General features: G+C 41.6%; 2 protein-coding genes across 2 annotated transcripts; one reads left to right on the top strand and one right to left on the bottom strand.

The window, feature by feature from the left end:
• Window positions 1-10,058: 10,058 nt before the first annotated feature.
• LOC102720194 (auxin-responsive protein IAA2-like) lies at window positions 10,059-12,625 on the top strand. The gene is made up of 6 exons (XM_015837818.2): window positions 10,059-10,889; window positions 10,987-11,056; window positions 11,179-11,468; window positions 11,570-11,702; window positions 11,790-11,853; window positions 11,945-12,625. The coding sequence occupies exons 1-6, from the start codon at window positions 10,787-10,789 to the stop codon at window positions 11,990-11,992; spliced, it is 708 nt and encodes a 235-aa protein (XP_015693304.1). The 5' UTR covers window positions 10,059-10,786; the 3' UTR covers window positions 11,993-12,625.
• Window positions 12,626-14,695: 2,070 nt separating this feature from the next.
• On the bottom strand, window positions 14,696-18,197 carry LOC102722808 (hexokinase-8). The gene is made up of 9 exons (XM_006643796.3): window positions 17,197-18,197; window positions 16,855-17,005; window positions 16,534-16,722; window positions 16,197-16,271; window positions 15,947-16,102; window positions 15,741-15,839; window positions 15,534-15,664; window positions 15,326-15,407; window positions 14,696-15,252 (listed from the first exon to the last, which is right to left on the bottom strand). Exons 1-9 carry the CDS (start codon window positions 17,379-17,381, stop codon window positions 14,932-14,934), a joined length of 1,389 nt encoding a protein of 462 aa, XP_006643859.1. The 5' UTR covers window positions 17,382-18,197; the 3' UTR covers window positions 14,696-14,931.
• Window positions 18,198-22,135: the final 3,938 nt, after the last annotated feature.

A 22,135-nucleotide genomic window follows, 5' to 3' on the forward strand; every position in this document is an offset into this window, starting at 1 on the left:
GTGCAGACGATGCAAACCTCCGTTGCTCCATGGCAGGCTCGCCGATTCGCCGTCGTCGGAGAAGGCGGTGTGCACCGTGAGCTCACGCGGGCGAAGCTGATCTATGGGCTGGGCCTCTCAGACCTTTTGGGCTGCAGAAGCAGGCAAACCGACGTGATTTGGGCCAAATTTGACGCCCACAGGAAGGTTGCACGGCCCGTTCCGGCCTATGTCGCGTTTCTACCCATCTCCGGCCCACGCGTTGCGGTGAACTCCAGCCATTGCCCTCGGAGCCATTATCCACTCTACTTCGCCGAAGCTTTTTTATCATCATTGAAAAATATCTTAAGTTATCTTATTTTTATAAAAATTAGTATATTAATATATTAGAATTTTAAACTAAAATTCTAATAGATCAATAGGACGATAAAAAAGCACCTTTCGCCGTCGTCTCCTTCCTCTCCGGCTATAATTTCTCAGCTGTTCGCGTTTGCACTCTGAAATTTTCCACTGCAACTTGACCTGATCGCAGCCGGCCCTCGGCTTGTTCGTGTTCCACGCCGAGCAGTATAGCTTAGCTAGAGATGGAAGACGTCGATGTCATCAGGTAACAACATGGCCTCCTCCACGGTAATCTGTCCGTCGAGCCGTCTCGTCTACATACAGTAGTAGAACAGCAACACGTACAGTCTCTTTAACGTCGACCTCTGTCCATAATAATATTATTTTTTCTATGTCCCACGCTTTGATCATTCATCTTATTCGAAAAATTTATAAAATATTTTAAAAATTAGCTACACATGAAATACTATTTATATTTTATGTTCTAGTAACAATAAAAATATTAATCGTAAAAAATTTTAAATAAGACATTTCGTCAAAACATTATATCTTATTTCAGAACGGAGGTAATAGTCGGCACGCGATTGATAGATAGATTGATTGATCATTCAGTCGCACTAACTGAAACACCAAGTGCGGCAGAGAGCATCTCATCTCCTCCAACTTTTGCATTTTGGAGTGTTGCAGATAGATGGATATATATGCACTGAGAAAGAAACTGACCTGTCCGTGCAAAGCAACCGACAGTTCGATCGATGGATGCTACGAGACAGACCAGCAACAGCAACAACGGTATTAGTAATTACTAATTAGTACTGCTACTACACTAAGCATTTGCTTTGTTGCAGCACTTGGCTTTGTTTCAGGGATATGGAGACTGACGAGACTTCAGATTTGGACGCATCTGAAACATATGCATGCATACGCCACCGTTCAATTTTCAGCTTAGCCAGTACTGCCAACATCGTCATTACTTACCATTTGTTTAGTCATTAATCACGCAGATTAAGAGTTAAAACGTTAGTTGGTTCCCGCCATCCAAATCCACAAGGGAGTTAGGTTGGTGGGCATCTAAGAAAGTTGACGTAGTCTCATCTCTCCACGAAGAGTCAGACCAAGAATAAAATAATCTAGGTTATCACGCATTACTGAATAATCCTGCACAGTCCAAAACAGGCAAGATAACAAGAGATCGTGCTTATCTATTTAATAAAGCCGAATGCAAAAGATGGCATCAGAGACTACTGTCACGCCGCGTCGTTTTTATCACTGTACCTAGTATACATTTCAGGTTTAAATCCTATGGACATAAATACAAAGAATCTGACCCTACCACAGAATTCAGTGGAAGACATCCATCTCCTCCTGTCACTGTAAGAAATCAATCGTTGTCATGCAATGGACATCAGTGACAAACTGTTTTACCCGATTTTCTAATAAAGCAATTGCTGTTATATATGCTCGTATCTCCGAGGCCAAATTTTACGTGGTAATTCAATTTTGCAGGTTTGTACTTCAAACCGGTGGAGGAGCAGGGGAGGGGGTGATTGTTTGTCACACGGTATATTTAAAACGAAAAATACTTTTTAAATTATATATATATATTCTTAGTGATTTAAAAGTCTAGAAAAAACTAAATTTTACTAAAAACCCCTAAAATTAATTTTAAATTTAAGTTTAGAAATTTAAATTTTGGCTAATAATAAGTATAAGCAAGACTGGAAAAAAAAGTATAATGCTTGGTTGGCGCAGAACGGCAGATAGCAGGCGTGCATGCAGGTGGGTTACCTGAGCAGCTTTCTGTGGCTCTAAGCTTTTGGTAGTTAATCCGTCGTCTCATATCTTTGCTAGCTTTACTTTTATTTCAAGGAGAAAAATATCGTGGGCACCGCACCTGTTGTCATGTACTGACTCGTTCATCTTTTCGTTTCTAATTATACTCGTAAACTAAAATTTTAACTTTTCAACTTTAAATCTAAATTTGATTTTAGTGTTTTTTCTCGTATTTTGTTTTCTTTTTTCATGCCTTTAGATCATCAAGAATAAGAATACGTATATTAAAGTTTTATTCACAAATTATTTTTTACAAATATATTGTTTGATTTTTTTCAAAGAAAAGCTAAAAGTTCACCCCATGACACGCAATCGCAAGGTTAAAAAGTCTTTGCGATTGATGAAGCACGACGTCCAGTCGAGTACGACTATGGCGGCGGCCAAAGGCCCATAGGTAGCACGCACGCGCATGGCCGCATGCAGCTCCATAATACACAATCGATCACCTTAATTAGAAGTGATGCTCACTGTTACTGCTGCATCCATGGCACCGGAATTTCGTATAGCAATTAAAACAGTGTATTTACTGTTGCGTGTTCTTGCGAAGCCTGCCCGTGTTCTCCCGGCACGGCCGGATCATGGACGGACAGATGTTCTTCTCTGTTACTAGTATGAACCTGACACAGCCGGCGGCGCCGCCGGCGGCGGCGAGAGCCGGAGGATCATGTGTCCGTGCCGGCGAAAGAATGTACGCACGCGAGCAGTGCAGAAGGGTGGCATGTTGTCGTGATGAGATGTGGACGGGGCCGTGCCGCCACTACCGGCCAGTTGCTAGCTGGAGTAGCTCTGATCGTTCGGAAAGGTCGCGCGGATGCGCAGCCCTGGATTGCGGCGCATGATGTTGGTGGTGGCGCCGCGTCGTCGTCGTCGTCTCCTCTCTCCTGCGTGCGATCCAAAAACGTGCGGCATCACGAACGGACGGGTCGTCTCCTCTGAATCCTAGCTCTCCCCGTCCGTCGCGTCGCGTCGCGGGAGGAAGGAAAGAAAACCACGGGCCGTGGCGGCGTCGCGCGAGCCGGCCAGCCGGCCGGCCACCCATGCACCCACCACGACGCACCGGCAGGAGCGGAGGCAGCTTCGCGGCCTGGACCCCATGGCGCGTGATTCGAGTGGATCGGCCGGCCGGTGCTGTTAGCTTTAGGTTATTATTCCATGGAATCATATGCTGGTAGCTACTGCTACATCCGTCCTAGATATTTGACACCGTTGATTTTTTATATATGTTTGACTATTCGTTTTATTTAATTTTTTTCACATATGTAAAGCTATATATGTGCATAAAAATATATTTAACAATAAATAAAATGATATAAAATAATTAATAATTATGTAAATTGTTTAAATAAGACGAATAGTCAAACGTATATAAAAAAGCCAACTGCGTAAAACATTTAGGGACAGGGAGTACTACTTACTCCTTTGGGGTGATCGTTTGAGTTTTTTTTATAAAATAAAAAAAGTAAATGACATATTTACAAACAAAAAGTAATTTGTAAATAAAATTTTTATATACGTATTCTTAACGATATAAAATTTAATTCTAAAAATAAATTTTAAGTTAAAAACTCTAAAATCAATTCTAAATTTAATATTAAAAATATAAATTTTGATATATAAGTGAAAAGAGGGTTTGTAGTATTATTATGGGCACAAGCATGGCTTCACGTGGGTTTCGTAAAAGAGGCCATCATGGATGGATGGAAGGGTTCGATGATCGATCATAGGATGATTGCTTTTATTTTCTCCAGACTATGATGAATCGGAGCAACTGGATCAATGAGTTGATCATCATGTAGCACCTGTTTCTTTGATCCTTCGTTTTTCGCCTTTTCACTTTTCTAGTACAAGTGCTGTGAAAAAGAGCATAAAAGAGTTAGCCTCATGCGTATTCTATGACGTACAAACTACTTACAAAAAACACAACCCTTCTCCTTCCCTCTACTCCTGCTACCATGCGTACTAGTATGTGCGTCCGTTTCTTACTACATCGTATCTATCCGTTGATGTTTCACTTTCTAAGTTTCTAGTATAGTTATTAGTGTTGTAAAACGTACACTCAAAGTGTCTGTGATGAGCATTCTATGATATATATCCAACTACTTGAGAAAACATATTACACTAGCTCATCTTAAATACCAATGTACGTAATATCATTTTTAGACGAAGGTAGAGCATACATCGTCTTACCTTCTTCCCCTCTAACCATGTTTGGCATGTGTGTCCACTCCTATATTGTGTCTAATCACCATAAGGTGTCCAATTAATGTTTTATCGTCTGTTCTCCCGTCCTATTTCTACTGTTACGAGTATGGCTCGTTATAACACATATATCGATATGTTACAGTACACAAATATATTATTGATATAATGACCAAGATATCTACTTTACGAGACTCGTTAGAGAAAAAAGGATATGATGTAAAAGGGGTATCAAAGAGCAAGCTAGCTAGGTAGAGATCCAGAGGCTGACCGTTCTTGTCTACTGTCATGAGCAAACTAAAGAGCTAAGGTTAATTAGCTTTAGTTCAACCTCCTTTTTTTTTTCTTTGAGAAGATATGGCCTTCAGTTGGATTAACTGTAGCGTAGGCTGGTCAGAAATTGGGGTGTGCTGTAGAGGACCAGTGTATGTGAATGTGAACAAAGTCCAGAGCCGAAAGAAGGTGGGCCCACCGTTCAGGACCATTACAAACAAACCCCGTTTGATAGTGATTGGCCCATGAAATAGCCCAAGTGTTCTTTGTAGGGCCCCCTGGCTGAGAAAGAAACTGCTTTTCTCCAAAGATTCCAAGTAATCCACTGTTTCTGCACACCAGCCTCTCTAGGCTCATGGTGGCTCCATCAGGGCACCTGTCTTTTCTTTTCGGCTTTGGTAATTTAGTAGTTCTGTTCTTAATCGTCAGTCACCTACATGGCCACACCTGTACAATATGGAAGGTAAAATTTCATATATTATACACTAAACTTGCACAATATAGAAGTGGAGTTAATTTCATATAAATGTAAGGGAAAAATGAAGTGATTTCATGTTGATATACATCATATAGATTTTCTATCCCAATTAAAATAAATATGAGAGTACTCCAACCGTTCCAAAATCTAAGTATTTTGCAGATTCAAATTTTGTGTCACAATATATGCATTTGTGCTTGATGCATATGATTACCACCACTTTAATGATTCTTTAACCAACCAGAAGCTTGGTAACAGAATCTAAACCATCAAAATTAAAATTTTGATCTGAAGTCACCAAAAGAGTTTTTTAATAGAACATTGATATTTATTTAACAATCTATACATGCTTATATTTTAGATAGGTATGTCTCATAAAGAGAGAAAAACATGAGTATAAGTGATTGGATATTTATCTAGTGTTTTGAAAATAAATGATACTAGATAATAACAAAAATCATTTAATTGACAAATAAACAGCCCTTCCTAATTATATAACACAACATGATGGTACTTGTTTTTGGACAACATAAAAAAAAACCTCCCTTGTAGTTGTTATCATTTTGGACAAGGGTACGGTCAAAGTTTTTAAAAGTGTGACTATAAACAATTTTTAAAGCTTATAGTTTCAAAATACTATAACAACATGTATAAATGAGTATATAAAAGTAATTCATAAAAACAAATATTTATTTAGATTTTCTATATTACAATATAAAATTATAGCCAATGATCATGTCATTATCTAGAATGATAGGAGCTATTGAACTAGAGCAGAGGAAGTACATGGGAGCTATCGAAATTATAAAGGGTTCGAGGTGAGTACATAGGGAAAGGGTTGACACATTGTTTGAGTTTTTTATGGAAAAAACCAAACATATTTGCAAATAGAAAATAATTTGTGTATAAAATTTTTATATGCATTTGGCCAATCTAAAAGACAAAACTAAAAAATAAACTTCTGTGAAAAAACCCAAACTCTAAATTTAAGGTTGAAATTTGGTCATATAAGCATAAGCATAAACGAAAAGATAGGGTGACAAAATTTCAGAAATAATTAAAAAGATCCCCACCCACCCCCTCTCTATATCGGTTGCCCATTAACTTCTACACGTCGTTCTACCCGCTCTCCTCAACGCCATTGACACATCTGCTCTGCAACTGCCTCTATCTCCTCCTCTTCACAGTGTGCGGCGCATGGATGAGTAAATTTGACGGAATCATGCAAGGATGGGGAAGGAACTTGGCGACAATGAAGAGTTTAACTTTAGTAGATTATAGGATGGTGGGGGTGCGGGTTGCGCACGGCCTCAACAACAAAATAAATGTATCCGCCTCCAAAATCCACGTTATTCTGTAAGTGGACCCACGTTCACATAGTATCCTGGTTACACTTTTGTTCTCGCTTCATGTAAAAGGGTTAAAGCGGAGATACAATGGTTATAACACTCATTTTTATAAGGAGGCACTCACCCACATAAACTTTTAAGGCGGTACTAAACCATCATTATACAACCACTTCTAGGCCACATGGGCCAAACTAAGCTTCAAACGGCTTGGGGTGTTAGGTAGCCTCTCTTTTCTTCCTCCCCGATGAGCGCAGATTGATCTCAAAGGTGACCCAATGATGATGTGATGGAGTAACGATAGCGCCAACATCGTCACGGTCGATCTAGGTACCACAATGCACACATAAATTGTGTACGGAGCACTAATTTTATTCTTGCAACACTAAGTTTCTTGCCTAAACCGCCGAGTTACCAGAAAGCCATGCAGGGCATTTGCAAGCCACGCTTCGCTCGACACCGATGTCTATAAGTGGAACCTTTGCTACACCCCTAATAGAGTGTTGTATATGACCTTATATGAAGTATTCTCTCTTTTTTTAATATATGACAACATTGGCTCTTATGTTTACGTTTAACCATCCATCTTATTAAAAAATTATATAATTATTTGTTATAATTTAATTTATTATTATATAAATTTTAAGTATAACTTATAATTTTATATATTTAAATAAAATCTTAAATAGTACAGATAATCAAACGTAAATCTAAAAACCCACGTATCTTATAGAAAACACGAAGGGGAGGTATGAAACATTGCAGAAATAGTACTATACATCATGCCAAAAGAGAAAAAGAGAAATAAATTCCTCTCCACTTTCTATTCTCCGGGGATGTTTGGATCCCATGGAGTTTTTCCAGTCCCTATCACATCGAATATTTGAACACTAATTAGAAGTATTAAATATAGACTATTAATAAAAACCACCGCATACTCTGGACTATTTCGTGAGACGAATCTATTGAACCTAACCAGTCCATGATTAGCGAATGTGATGCTACAGTAAACATTTGCTAATCGTAGATTAATTAGGCTTAAAATTTTTTTAATGAAATAGCATTTATTTATGCGATTAGTTTTATTATCAGTTTATATTTAATACTCCTAATTAACGTCTAAACATCCATGTGACAGGAAATCCAAACATTGCTGGCAGGGGAAATGATGATGCTAGATTTTGGGGTGGTCGGGCCGTGTGGACCAAGTCAAGTCACGACGACGCAGCCACACACCCAGCTCCTGCTAGAGCCTATCTCCGGTCACCTCCAGCCATGTGGACCCCACGCTGACAGCGACAGAGAACACGCGACACGTTTCGCCTCCTCGTTGGCCGCCATGCCCCCCTGCTGGGCCCCACCGCACAGGGCACCTTCTCTTTGCACTCGCATCAGATTTCGCCCGCGCCGGAGTTACGTTGCAGTGAAGCCAGCCCAGCTTGTTGTGTCTTATAATCAATTTTTATCTTATAAAAAACAGTATTTGTAAATTATTAATAGTTGCCCGTTAATAATCTCATGTTCAATTCTTTATCTATTTTATCTCTATCTATCTCCCACTCCATACAATTCTCTTGGAAGAGAAACACTCAAGTCATTTTGTGGTAACTAATTTATCTTCACAATGTTAAAAATATATTGATATTGGGACATAGTGAGTACAGTACATCTGATCACTTTTATTTAGAATTCTTATTTTATCACATGTACCCTCATACTATCATGAATTTCTTATTAATTGATACGTAACATAGTTTTCTCTCGATCTTAATTTTTACTAAACAAGTAAAAATGCTTACAATTTCAAATGGAGTATATATACTTGCTGCATTACATATCACCACATATACGTATACAATTAAATGTGTATATATACATACCTTCAAATATGATATGATTTAGTATTAATACACAGTTAAACGTGGTTTAACCTCAACCGTTTTGTTAATCAAACTTTGGTATGCCTCACTGTCTCGGTTCGTGTGACGTTTCTTTGCCTTGTTGCCTTCATTCCTGCCTTTTAGGCTTTTACCAATAGTTTCTGACATATGTTGCGTTGTTGCCTTGTTGGTAGTACCCGGAAGAAATGTGCGTTAATTCTTACAAAATGTGCCGGCCACTTTTGCCCATATGTTCAATATATACCGCCTTTCCCATACTATATTATGATAAATTACCAACCAGACGACAACAATTACGAATACGACGCATTAATTTTATATGCACAATACTATATTATGATGCATATAAAAATAATCTATGTATTCATAATTCTATATATATACACGACGCTTCATTATGGTGCATATAAAATTACTTCGTGTATTTGAAAGTTGGTGTCGTCTAGTTGATAATAAGGTGTATTCATAAGTTGGTGTTGTCTGGAGATTTATGCATGCACGCTGGGATTCAATGAACCGTGGCTCCCAACTGCAAAATGTTTTGCGGTCACAAACTCACAATAAATAGAGGAAATGAAAACGAAAACAAAACAAAAGATAATTCATCATCACAATGTTGAGATATGTACAATGTGGTATGAAGAAAGAGATTTGCTCCGGTCCAACAAAAAGTACTTCGAGTTACCGGTACCTCGAGCTACCAAATCGTTTCTCGTCATTGAATCTAGCTGAGTAGGATGTGCACCGTTAGACCCAACGATTAAAAACAATTTGATACCGTGAAGTACTGGTACCTCGAGAAACTTTTTATTGGACTAAAACAAATCTCATGAAGAAAAGGCGGCCCTGCACAGTAATAACCACAAGCTGGTGAGCTTATCTTATCCGATCCTCTCACCCTCTGCGTCCAACACCGGCATTTCGGTCACTTTCATGTGTATGCTTCTCCTGCTAATTAATCAAGCATGGCCCACCGGCCACTACGCCTGCATTATTGAAGACATTGCCACTGTCTCCCCGTGTCACTTGGGATAAGCCACCCATCACCTTTGCTCTGTTTTCTCAATGATGCTGTACAGTGCATGGCCACCAGACGATCCAGCAGATTAATTTCTAGTTAGGCTGCCAAATTTGAACAACCATCCAGCCAAATTTGTACGTTAATTTTTAATATATTATATAAATGCCAATACAAAGATACTACAGGATTAAAATGTTCTTTATTTTTAAACCGCAATGTAATTGTGTTCTTCTTTTTCAAATCGTAAAGCATTTGTCTCCCACTTTACCAAAACATCAATGACAAGATTGCTCAAAAAATAGTGTTTGTGTTTGACAAACAAAGAAGTCCAAAGATAAAAGTATTTTGAGACGAAGAGAGCATTATTCAGCAGACCTTAATAGCATCTTCACTGTAGATAATAAAAAATGCCTATGAAACATTGTTAACAACTATTCCCTCCGTTTCACGGCGCAATAGTATCTAGCCTTGCGCCAAAGAATCTAAATATATATATAAATTATATACATTTATCGATTGGTAAATTTAGATAAAATTAGAAAGTTTTATACTGTGAAACGGAGGCAACAAGAAATACTGTTAGTCACCAACTCCGCTACCACTATTATTGTAGTTTAAGCTACGTAAAGGAGTGTGTCATACTGGACAAGTCCTTCCCCATGAGAGTAGGATAGAAAGATATGTTTGCACAAAATTATGCACAGTGCTAGCTCCCCACAGAGGAATCTGTGTACAGCAGACGATCACACTACAAGAATTGGCGCCATGCACCCACCCCTCCGGTTTATAAGGGCAAGAAGAAGAAGAGCAAAGAGCACCACCACGTTGCCCCTTCAGACAGAGAGAAGGTAGCCGTTGCTTGCTTCGCCGGCCTCTGCTCTCTGCTGCAGCTAGAGCTAGATGCTCCCAGCCATCTCCGATCCTAGCTTTCCTCCCCCTTTCGCTGCTGCTGCTGCCCCTGGAGGAATCTCTCTTCTTCGATCTCCCGTCAAAGCTTGGAGGAGGAGTAGGCTAGTAGGCGTCTAGTTGCTCTAGCTATAGTACTGTAGCTTCCAGCTGCGAGAGACAGAGAGCGAGGTTGCTTGCGTTTGCTTTGTCTCTCTGCAAAACCTTGCAGGATTGCAGCTAGCTCTGCGCCATGGCGGGGGCTGGGCTTTGAAGGCCTCGAGGCGCGCAAACCTTGTCCCTTTTCGCGCAAATCCTTGCCGCCTTTTGGTCGCCTTTCCTCCCCCCTCCTCGGGCCACGCGCCGTCAGCGGCAGAACGCAGAGGCACCTGCTCTGTCTCCTTCCTGCAGGCCATCGTCGTCTTCGTCGTCGTCGTAGTTGATCTCCGGCCGGCTATATATTTATTCCCTCTCCCCCTGCTGCTCTCTCTTGTTACGCTCGTGACCTGCTGCTCAGTGAGTAGTCGCCATGGCGTGGAGGAGCGGGATCGGGGAGAGCGGCCTCGAGCTCAGCCTCGGCCTCCCCGCCTACTTCTCCAAGAACTCGTCGGCGTCAGTGCAAGCAGAAGCAGGTGTGGTTCTTGACTTCTTCTGCATCAAGCTCTAGCTTCTCGTTGTCTTGATTGTTACAAAATTGCTCTGAAGTTTGATCTGTGTTCCTTCTTCTAGATGGAGAGGGATCGAATCGTGCGGCTGCTTTCGCAGTCCAATCCAATGGAAGCAGTTCCTCCAAGGCAAGGTTGGTTCAAGAACTCGTCTCTTTTATTTTCAGTTCCAGGACGTGTTGATCGCTGTGTTTAACGGAGATAAAAAGAAAGAAAAAGAAGTACAATTTGATGGTCAATTTGTTTGTGAGGCCAGGACGGCTGCAGCTCCGGTTGTGGGGTGGCCGCCGGTGCGGTCTTTCCGGCGGAACCTCGCCTCGTCGTCGTCCTCCAAGCCGGCGACGTCGTCGTCGCAGAACGCCGAGAAATCGAGCAAGGACGGCGGCGGCGGCTGCTCGGGTGGAAACGAGCATGCGCAGAAGGGCATGTTCGTCAAGATCAACATGGACGGCGTCCCGATCGGGAGGAAGGTCGACCTGACGGCGTACGGCGGCTACGCCGAGCTCTCCTCCGCCGTCGACAAGCTCTTCCGCGGCCTGCTCGCCGGTAAAGCTCTCCATCTCCGACGATCGATCATGGTCGCCGTGTGTTAGTATGTATACACGTCGCTGCTGTCTCACGCAAATACGATTCCCATTCGCCTCCAGCTCAGAGGGACCCGGCCGGCCCTGACGGCGAGGCCGACGTGGCCACCGGCGAGATGGTCGGCGGCGGCGAGTACACGCTCGTCTACGAGGACGACGAGGGTGACAGGATGCTCGTCGGCGACGTCCCGTGGCAGTAAGCTCGGTCAAAAACCCAACACACACCACCATTTCCACCCGAATCACCTCCTCATCTGATCTGTGCATGCATCCACGCACGCAGGATGTTCATTGCCACGGCGAAGAGGCTCCGCGTCCTCAAGAGCGCCGACCTGCCGCCGCCGTCGGTGAGCGAGCGAGCACCCCCCCCCCCCTTCGCCATGTCGATCTCCAAATGCACACCGCGATAATTAACCATTTCTCGATCTGAATTTGCAGCTGATGAGGGCGGCCGGGAGCAGGAAGAGGGCGGCGGCGGACAGCTGAATCCGATCGCTGTCAGCTGAAGTGGAGCTGCTGCTGATGATGATGAAGATGCTGTGCTTGGCTTCGTGGCCATTTTGATGTCTTTTGGGCTACAAAATTATGTATACGAGAGTGATCATGACAGTATTAACGTCATGCTTAATTAGTACGTACGTAGCATGGAAGAGTGTGATTAGGCGGGTGGTTAAGCTAATCTGTGGCGCCCTTTGGAGGTGTAATTTTGGATGTATTTTACTATGTAGGCACGTGTCAAATTAGTTACTACTACTATGTTTCGGCGTTTCATCTCGATGATAATGGCTTTATTGCTGTCCACCTCGACGACGCAAAAGTGCCTCGCTTTTAGATTTGGTTGGTTTCAACTCAAAATCGAGGTGGATTTCCTTGTAACCTCCGTGCATTCCTCGTGTGAAAAATTTGCTTAAAATCAACTTGAAACAACTAAGTCGCTCCAGGATAGTTTGTATCTGTATTTATTGCTATGTCATATAAGTAATTTACTGATATGATAGGTTATTTATTAGAGAGGGAGATATAAAAATAAAGAAACTGGTTCTAGATTAAGATCCAGTCTTTACGTAAAATAAGACTGGCCGTGAGAGAGACAAGTGGGTCATGTAATAATAAAATATAAAAGTTACATTGTGAAATATAATTTCTTGACACAATATCTCGGAGTACAGAAACCAAGTTAGTTTTCTAGCATTGTGACTGCCCTAAGTACTCTCCATATTTTTTTAGTGACATTTTTAATGACATTTTGCTACTGCCTGATTTGTCTTATTTACACATTTTATATAAATATATAATTGTAAGATTATCAATTAAAATATATTTAGTAATAAATCCAATCATAATAAAATTAATAATAATTACGCAAGCCTTTTAACTAAACGATTTTTTTTGCTCTACAAAATCAACTAAGTAATATATTAAAATAAGAGTGAAGATGTACCAGCGGTACTTAAACTTGTACACATATGTCATTTATTTTTCCGAACTCTCAAAATATATTTTTGGGTCCCCGAACTTGTTTAGGGTGTCATATAGGTCCAAACGGGCTCTGACCCGCGCCATCCGCTGATATGACATGCCACAGTGACGCCTACGTATTTGTAGGGCCATGTATGTCCCACATGTCAGTATCTCTCTCCTTATTTTTTTCTCGATTCCTCCACTTCTTTGTTGTGCTATCTCGTTCCCTTCCTACATGTGTGTGCGTCCGAGTGGGAGACAGTTGGCCCATGACAGCGCAGGTGGTGGCTGGGCGATGTCAGCGCCACGTAGGCGCCACCGTGGCATGCCTTGGCAGCGGATGGAGCGGGTTGGAGCCCGTTTGGACCTATATGACACCCCAGACAAGTTCGGAGACCCAAAAATGCATTTTGAGAGTTCAGGGACCTTGATGACACATGCACACAAGTTTAAGGACCACTGATACACTACACTCTTAAAATAAGAATGAGCTTGCAAACCCACAAAGTTTGGATGGTTCTCAGATGCTGCCATGTCTTGCGCCAGAGGTATCAATCCTCTCTTCTCCGTTGCTGTGCCACCGTGCGTCCGTGCCAGTGTGTAGTGGAGTTCATGATCGGCTTTTGTGAGGTTGAGGGTAGAAGAATTGACAGTATACAGGGGCCTGAAATTCAGCAACGGGTGGTGGTTCTACCTTGATCTGTGTAGGAGGCCTCAACTCACAGTAGAAGACGGGGACTACATTTAATCCCTTATTGTGTTTCGCGGTGTGTTGGGTTGATTGCATCATTGCTAAGTAGATCTAGACTTCACATTTCATATGATCTGTTGATAAGGCATAAGTTGCAAGTAGGGTTCTTAGTTTGATCAAAGTTTCAAAGCATCCGGTTCTAAATCACAAGGAGAGGTTAATATTTGAAGAGAATTTATTAGAGGTCTTAAGGGACGAACGGGAACATTATTAGCATAGCGATGAAGTCTACATTAGTCCAGGTAGAAGGAAAAAATACACAGCAATTTGTTGCATTATTATAGCTATTGTGTTCACTTGCGACAAATGAGCTTTCATGGAACACGCTTGATGAATCGGTATTGCTAATTTATTGTCATTACTACTGCTATCAATTTTGCTCGACCTCTTCTGACAAGTTTCCATTGATGCTACCGTGGTACCGTTTTCTCCGATGACAGATTGATACGAGAGCTTTTATCACTTCGTTTCATGCATTTTCGTAGTTTAAATAAATTGGACCACGAACCGATCAATGGTGCTCGTTTAAGGTTATAACCTGCTCTTCTGTCTGAGAGGCACTATCCACAGCAAATCGCTCAATTGGGACCAAGGAAGCTTTCAATAGCATCTGATTTAGCTGAAATATCGCAGAAATTAGAGCATCCCCAACAACTCATCTAAATTTGATCATCCATATCTTCATTTGGATGATCATCTAAAACACTTTCATCCTTCATATCCCTTTGTACTCCAACAGATCATCTATATATGACATCATCTATATCTATTTGGAGGATTAAAGAGAGAACATCTAAATATAGAGGTTATCTCTCCTAATATGGATAACATCTAAAAATAAATAATAAGATAGATGTTCTGCTGGAGCTCAACTTTTACTGTTTATCCTTTATTTTTAGGATAGAGGAGGGTATGGATGAGCTATTGGGGATGCTCTTAATTAACTGCAACATCTTTTTATAGCAAATGCTTGGTGTATGATAGAAAGGGAGACATTTTATGAGGCATGTGAATTCGCATTTTATTTGTACTTACAACTGTGCAAGATGACATTATCAAGCCTCATTCTGGTGAAAAAGGCTGCTTTCAGTTCCAGGCTTCCAGCATGGTGAAGCAGTAGATATCATACAACAGAGCTAGGTTTTTTCATTTTGTTTTTTCACTCCACAACAAAAAGGGACGGCAAATTACCATATGCATATGTAGCAATTTCTCATTGAGATTGGGAGGCTGCAATAAGGGCAGCCCCAATTCCTGACCCGTCGTTTGCATGTTTGACGGCTACCGACTTGGAAGCCTCATCTCCCAGCAACTCACCCAACGTGCTCTCCAAACATTCCCTGAATTTGGTGTAGTGTTCGAACAAACCTCCATCAATGGCGATGACCGATCGCTGGGTGTTGGCGCAGCCATTTCTTCCAAGCTTCATCAGGATCCCTGCAACCCCGGCAGCAGCCAGCCGAGCTGCCCTCCTTGCTACAATATCGCATATTTTGACAACCATTTTCCGTGTCTCTAAGGATGTGTTTGTAATCTGCAGACAAACATAGTGTACAGAGCAGGAATAAACATTGCCTGACAAAAGCTTTTTCAAAAGCAAAGGATACCTGTAGGATTTGGTGTAATTTTTCAGCCACAATGTTCAGGTCAGGTGTTTCATCATGGTGCATTGCAGATATGTGTGGAGTCCTGTACACCCATGAACAGAGATTTAAGGGTCGAGCTTAAATCTGGAAAATTTTACCGCATTTGAAAGCACTCGGATCATAAATTTCATTAGAATGTCAACTGCAAAAATAAAACGGAACATCATACCGTAGATGGAAATGAGCTTTGAGTTTGGAGTCATCTATGTCACCAAAAATTCCAGACTGCAAGGACAGTTTAAGTAGAACTCTTCTTACAATTTCACCTAAATACATTCCTGACGTTAACTTCTCATATATCTGAAAGAAGTTGAAAATTACATGGGTGAGCCAAGAGAAAACAATCTTCAGGTCGTTTTTTGGTGAAGAAACTTGCCTGCTCTCCAGGATTCAAGCTTTCTTTATCTAATTCTTGATCGTATTCAGTAACCGGAAGCTGGGATGAATAGAAATTACCCCATTCCATATTGATGACCTGAAATACAATAAAAGCACATGAAAAATACTTAAAAATACAATAAAACAGTGTGTTTGATTTCTACTGCTTGAATCTAAATGAAAAGTACGGCTCTCATTTCTTACCATATCTCCTGAATTGGGCAACTCTCCTTCCCATTTTGGTATAGCATTTGCCCTCTCAACATATGCGGCATTTGTGCCGGTACCAAATATCACACCTGCGACAACATCTTCATCATAGTATCTTGCTCCAGCCAACGTTCCAACAGCATCATTAATCTACCTCATCAAAAAGCTACGTCAGACTAAAATTGTTCACCACACATTGTAGATAGATTATGTTTATCAAAGGTAAGAGCTAATCAACACTCACCAATGCAGCTACATGCATGTCCAGACCTTGTTTCGACATAGCAGTTTGTAGTTCAGCCACTACATCTTCACCTACCTGATTTCAGAGAAAAGTTTATCTGATAGAAGATTCTCTCAGATGAGCTAAAAGGTTGGATGTTTTTACGTGTGAATTGATCTAGCAAAACATAGCTACTCATACGAATTCTTACATTTCTCCTTCCTTTACTAGTCGAGCTGAGTACTTAAATGACAATAGGGTTTTGCAGTGATGTAGTTACTAGTAGTAACTAGCACAATTTTGACATCACAGAATGCAAGTTACGTATATTGAATTTGTGAGCAGAAGGAAAACTTACAGCGTCATCAATGGAAAATGCCTTTGTCCACTTGACAAGGGTACCCGATGCAACAGATCGTTGCCTCACCGGAAAAGAAAACGTGAATCCAAGCTCTCGTTTCTTGCCATTTAATGAGTTAGCATTAGCATTCTCCTCTTCATCAGCAACGAACTTGGCTAACTCAGAAGCAATAAAACCGAATAATTCCTGGAAATCAGATTCTGAACACCATCAAATCCAAACATCTAATCCAAGATTCAAAATGGTACAACAGCATTAAAATCTCAAATAGTATTACATAGTAAAACCTGTACACGAAATTCAACATCCAAAACTCACCGAGGAGGTCCCTGACATCAGGTGTGGTGGGATGGTGACTTCTCTGGATTCAGAGTTGACGACATGCTTCTTGTTGCCGCCAAGCTGCACCTTGAGGACCCTGAAGTTTGTTCCTCCTAGGTCCAACCCATAGAACAATCCTTCCTCTCTCCTAGATTTTGTGGCACAGAAGCAATCAGGCTAAACAAAACATTCAACCTGAAACCCAGAACTTTCAAAAATCTATCTACTCAGCTAACCTGAAGCAAGACTAAAAGAACTGCAGAAATGAGTTGTATTTCTGACGCTACCAACACGATCAGAATTCAGAAGAGGCGATGCATATTACAGACTTATACTGACCCAGTGGGGAGCTTATCGACGTAGGAGAGTAGCATCTTGACCCTGCTCCCACCCTCCTCCTCCAGGCCGGCGCCCATCTCGTCGGCCATCGCCGACGCCACATCCCGCAGCAGCGACGCCGGCGTCGCGCACCTCTCCCGGAGGTCCGCCACCACCTGCTCGGCCTCCACCGCCGCCGCCGCCATGATCGCCGGTCTCCGAGCAAACCGAAGCAGCAAGAAAGGTGGCGCCTTTGCGGGTTCAGAAAAGAAAGAACTTGAGATACCCAAACACGATCAAAGACCCCAAGAATAGATTGCACGCACGGCCAGATCGATCAGGTGAAAAAAAAGAAGAAGAAAGAGAGAGTGGAGGAAATCTGGGCTTGGATTTGCAACGAATCAGATGAGGAGGATGCACGTGAAAGCTTTGTCGAAAGCGCTAATCTTTATCCTTTTTCCGGCGATCCACCGATGGGTCGACACGACAGCGGGAAAGGGAGATGAAATCGAGTCGTCGCCCCCACTCCTTGTTCTCTTCATAGCTTTTCGGTAACTGCACAGGAACAGGCAGGGGGAGCATCTCCATGGTCGGATTGATATCTCTCGCTTTTCTTTGTAGAATGGAGAATCCAGCAACGGAAATGGCCGGATTCTGCCGCGGATTGGACCGGATCGGATGGATGGATGCGCGACACCTTGGCATGGACATGAATGGAGGAGTTGGCCGGAGACGGTCGCCGGCTCGCCGTGCCAAGTCCAAAACCGCCAGACCGGGGTGGGAGTTGGTCGGATTCGGCGCGGGCCGCGTGGCGGGTGGGCCTCCTCAGATGGGCCTCGGCGGCGGGAGCCCACGTCGTCCGCTCGAGCCGGCGGCGCCGGCGGCGCTCGCCCTGGGCCGGCGTGCCGCCGGCCTCTCTTCTCGTAGACCGTGACCGGTGCTGCAACACGCTCGCATGCGTCGCCATGGCCGCGGCACGTGGTAGGAGAGGTGACGTCAATGGATTGGATTTACGAAAAACCATGCAGCTTTTTTTTACCGCGACCACCCCGATTTTCCATGGCGATCGCTCTCGTGGCAGTAGGATTTTTTTTTTTTTTGCGTTTTTTCGTGTGTTTGGGTAAAAAAAATCAAGAAGGTGGGGTTGCTGGGTCGTAGTCGTAGGTTCAAATCTCCATGATGAGCGCCTCCGATTCCTCCTCCGCCTTTTCTGTTCTCGTTTCAAACATCATGCTCGCAGCCGCAACCTGACAACCTGAAACCCGCCAAGTGCCAAACTGCCAACCAATCCCAAATAGAATAATCCTAATCCTCCTGTCACGCAAGCCTAGTTCCAGTCCAGTTACTCCCTCGACCCTACTATATAACTCATAAATATTTTTTTCTCCGCTTAATAATATAAGACGTGCATGTAAACATGTATTAACTACGACATATTTTTTTCTATAAATTTTATTCTATTTTAATTTCTTCACCATCAAAACATCTAACAAAGTTTCATACATGTATACATATACGTAGGTGATCTAATCGAGGAGGTGATTATAACTTTTTTTATTAATGTTAGTGGGAGTTACGTCTTATATTAAGTGATGGATAGAATACGAATTATGGTTGGAAGCTCATAAACAATTGTTTATTGTGTCAATTTTCTATATAAAATTTGAGATTTTGGATTTTCTAGGACATGCTTTTTAAGTTAAGAAATTCGTAAAGACTTTCAAAGTTATTTGTCTAATTACTCCAGAGAAAAAAATTAGTTGAGAGCAAATGTTATTTACCATCAAATAGATATTGCAGGTACTTTTTTTAATCTCAACACCACCACACTAGCACTATGCACAAACCCCAAAACCGGAAGACGGAACCCTAAAAAAAGATCCTGAATCCGAAAGAACTGAAACCCGAATCGGGTTTGTGTCTCCGGTACCTAAAATGCCCGACTATCTTGAAATATGAGCAACAATTGCTTCCTTTCTTGTGAGTCCAGCCCAAAAAAAAGAAACCAATGGCACACTCATGCAGCCCAAAAGAAAGGCAAAAAGTCACGTACAACCCACAATCTCTTCTCTAACCGTTCAATGTGTGTCTTGAGACCATCTGCGCGGCTTTTGAAACAATATTTGTTTTTAGGAGAATTACACTGAATAACTGCTATTTATTTGCCAAAAGACATTCAAAATATTTATTTTCAATACGCTAAGCAATGTTTGGGTTATAACGGGTAACCCGAAACCCGATTTTACGAGTCTCCAAAGTGCCGGGTCTTAGAATTTTTTTTGGAAACCCAAAATTTTAAAAACTCGAAAAATCTAACCCGATTTTTTTGGGTAACCCAGGGGTGAAGCTGGAGTTAATTGTCGGGGTCAATCGACCCTGCTAACCTTTAACGAAATCCATTGTTATATTGTTTAGTCAGCTAAAATAATACTAAGGATTAAGTAAGATTAGTGTATTCTGACCCCGGTGACCCCAATAAACTAATTTTCTAGCTTCGACTCTAGGGTAACCCGAACCCTCGGTGCCTCTCTGCACAAACACATAAGCCTACTTTGTCAGGAGCCCCCGCCATCCCCGAATGCTATTGGAGCCCCCGCTACCCCGTTAAAACTATTGAACATCCCACAATGACCCTAGTAAAATTTTATGGTAAAGATAAATAGAAAAGTGACTAAAATTTTATCTAACTTGTTCGGACGAGCAAGTATAATAGCAGGCTATAAGCTGGCTATATGCTTATGTGAAAGAGAGATGGGAGGAGAGAGAGTGTAAGCAGGCTGTTAGCTTATAGCCAGCTTAAGCACAGGAACCAAAAAATTCTGAGAAAGTGACATGTGGGTCCTGTATTAATGATAAAGAGCTAACTGGTATATGAGTGGGCTAAGAGAAGACTATAAGAAGCTTATAGCCAGTTTGTTGGTTATATTATTAACCTTGTTCTAATCTCGATCCCGCTTGATGCTGCCGTACACAGCTCTGTGTTTCGACGACACCCTGTACAACCAAATGCATCAGACGAAATTTATAGATTTCACTAGCGCATTTTCAAAAGCCTGGGCAGTCAAAAGGCCTCGGAACCGACTGGTACGTGCCAAATCCGTTTCAGCTCGCATCAGGGCCTCTGCTGCGATTTTTGTGTTTTCGATGAGATCGATCCCAGGCCCGAGTCAAACGCTGTAGTAAAAACGGACGATGCATGCGGCGAGGCTGCTGGCTGCATCTCATCATCCCAACGCCATTCTGTACCACCCAATCCTTCCTCAGAGTCAGCAGGCGCCATGTCAGCAAAGATCACTGGGGCGAGTTGACCTGCAAAAAAATTGAAAGAAAGAAAAAATTCAGGCAGTGCATTGACTGCCGGCGATAGTACCACGACGAGGTCACAAAGATTGTGGAGGTACAAAACTCCTCCTGTTGTACCGCTGTAGAATAGGTTACTACAGTACGCGCCTTTGTTTAGTTCCGAATTTTTTTTTTAAAATATAACATCAAATTTTTGAACATCTAAATAAAATATTAAATATAGATGAACCAAAAAACTAATTGCACAGTTACGGAATAAATCTTGAGACGGATCTTTTGAGAATAATTAGTCCATAATTAGCCATAAGTGCTATAGTAACCAATATATGCTAATGATGGATTAATTAGACTCAAAAAATTCGTCTCGCGGCTTTCAGACTAGCTGTGAAATTCGTTTTTTCATTCGTGTCAGAAAACCCTTTTTGACATCCAGTCAAACATTTAACATGACACTTCTTTCAAAAATTTTCTCCGTCTAAACACCCCGAAAGTCGCATCGTCGTGGTCATTCAAATCACCCAAAGCAAGCAACAGCAACAGGAGCAGCACTAGCAACATTTTTTTTTTGGTGACATGCAGTGCAGAGCTATAGAGAGTGAGCAGTTGAGCACATCACACCCACCTGGACCTGCACGTGCGAGCAGCGAGGACGGCACGAGCGTAGCAGGAGCACTGGTACTTATAATTCGAAAGTATATAAACCCAAATCAAACACAAGTTTTGGTACTATCAGTATGCGATTTGGAATCTTTTTATGACGGTTGATGATGCGTGAGATCGATGGATCAATGATTCGATATTCCCTAGGGGCCCCATGACCATGAGCACCACCCACACTGTGTGGCCTCCTGTGGCTTTATCCCGGTGACGTCATCGTCATCACCCCCAAAAGATCTTTTTTTTTCTTTTTTTTTTTTTTTTTTGCTTTTGCATGCACCGGCGACGGACGGACGGCCCACGCACACGGCGCCATTGCACGTACAACTGCTACAAGTCAAACCGCTGCTCACGAGAGCGCCTGCAGCCACACGCTCCACATCCATACCCACTTCATCCTTTCACTGTAATCGTATTTATAAACTAAAATTTAAATTTCTAATCTTAAATGTAAATTTAATATTGAAATTTTTTTATCAAATTTTATTTTACGGCTCTGTCTTTTAATCATTAATAATATGTACATAAATTATTATTTAAAAATTATTTTTTTACAAATATATCGTTACAAACTTAAAATCACCTCTATAATATGGCTAAAAATTTACTCCTTTCTATCTAATTTAACAAAAGATGTTACTGAATTTATTTAGCGTAATTTTTATAATAGCTTGTTTTATTAGAAAAACTCATATCGTTATCATTTATATTTATTGTTATTGACTTTATTATTAATAATACTTTAATTATAATATATATTTTTACATATTTATATGAAATTTCTAAATAACATATATATGGTAAAATCGTATGACAAGTCACATCGTCTTCCGTTAAATACCAATGGGTAAGAATGTTAAAAGGCCGTGCTTGTGTATATGTACATACGGATACGGCTCGCGTACGTACGTACGTTCGTACAAAGATACGCTCCCCGTCTCTGTCCTTCTGTACGTACGAGTGCATGGGGTTTAACCTGAACCAGCTGTGCCTGACAAGT

The sequence above is a fragment of the Oryza brachyantha genome, chromosome 1 (genome assembly GCF_000231095.2).
Source record: "Oryza brachyantha chromosome 1, ObraRS2, whole genome shotgun sequence".
In the NCBI taxonomy this organism is placed as follows: domain Eukaryota; kingdom Viridiplantae; phylum Streptophyta; class Magnoliopsida; order Poales; family Poaceae; genus Oryza; species Oryza brachyantha.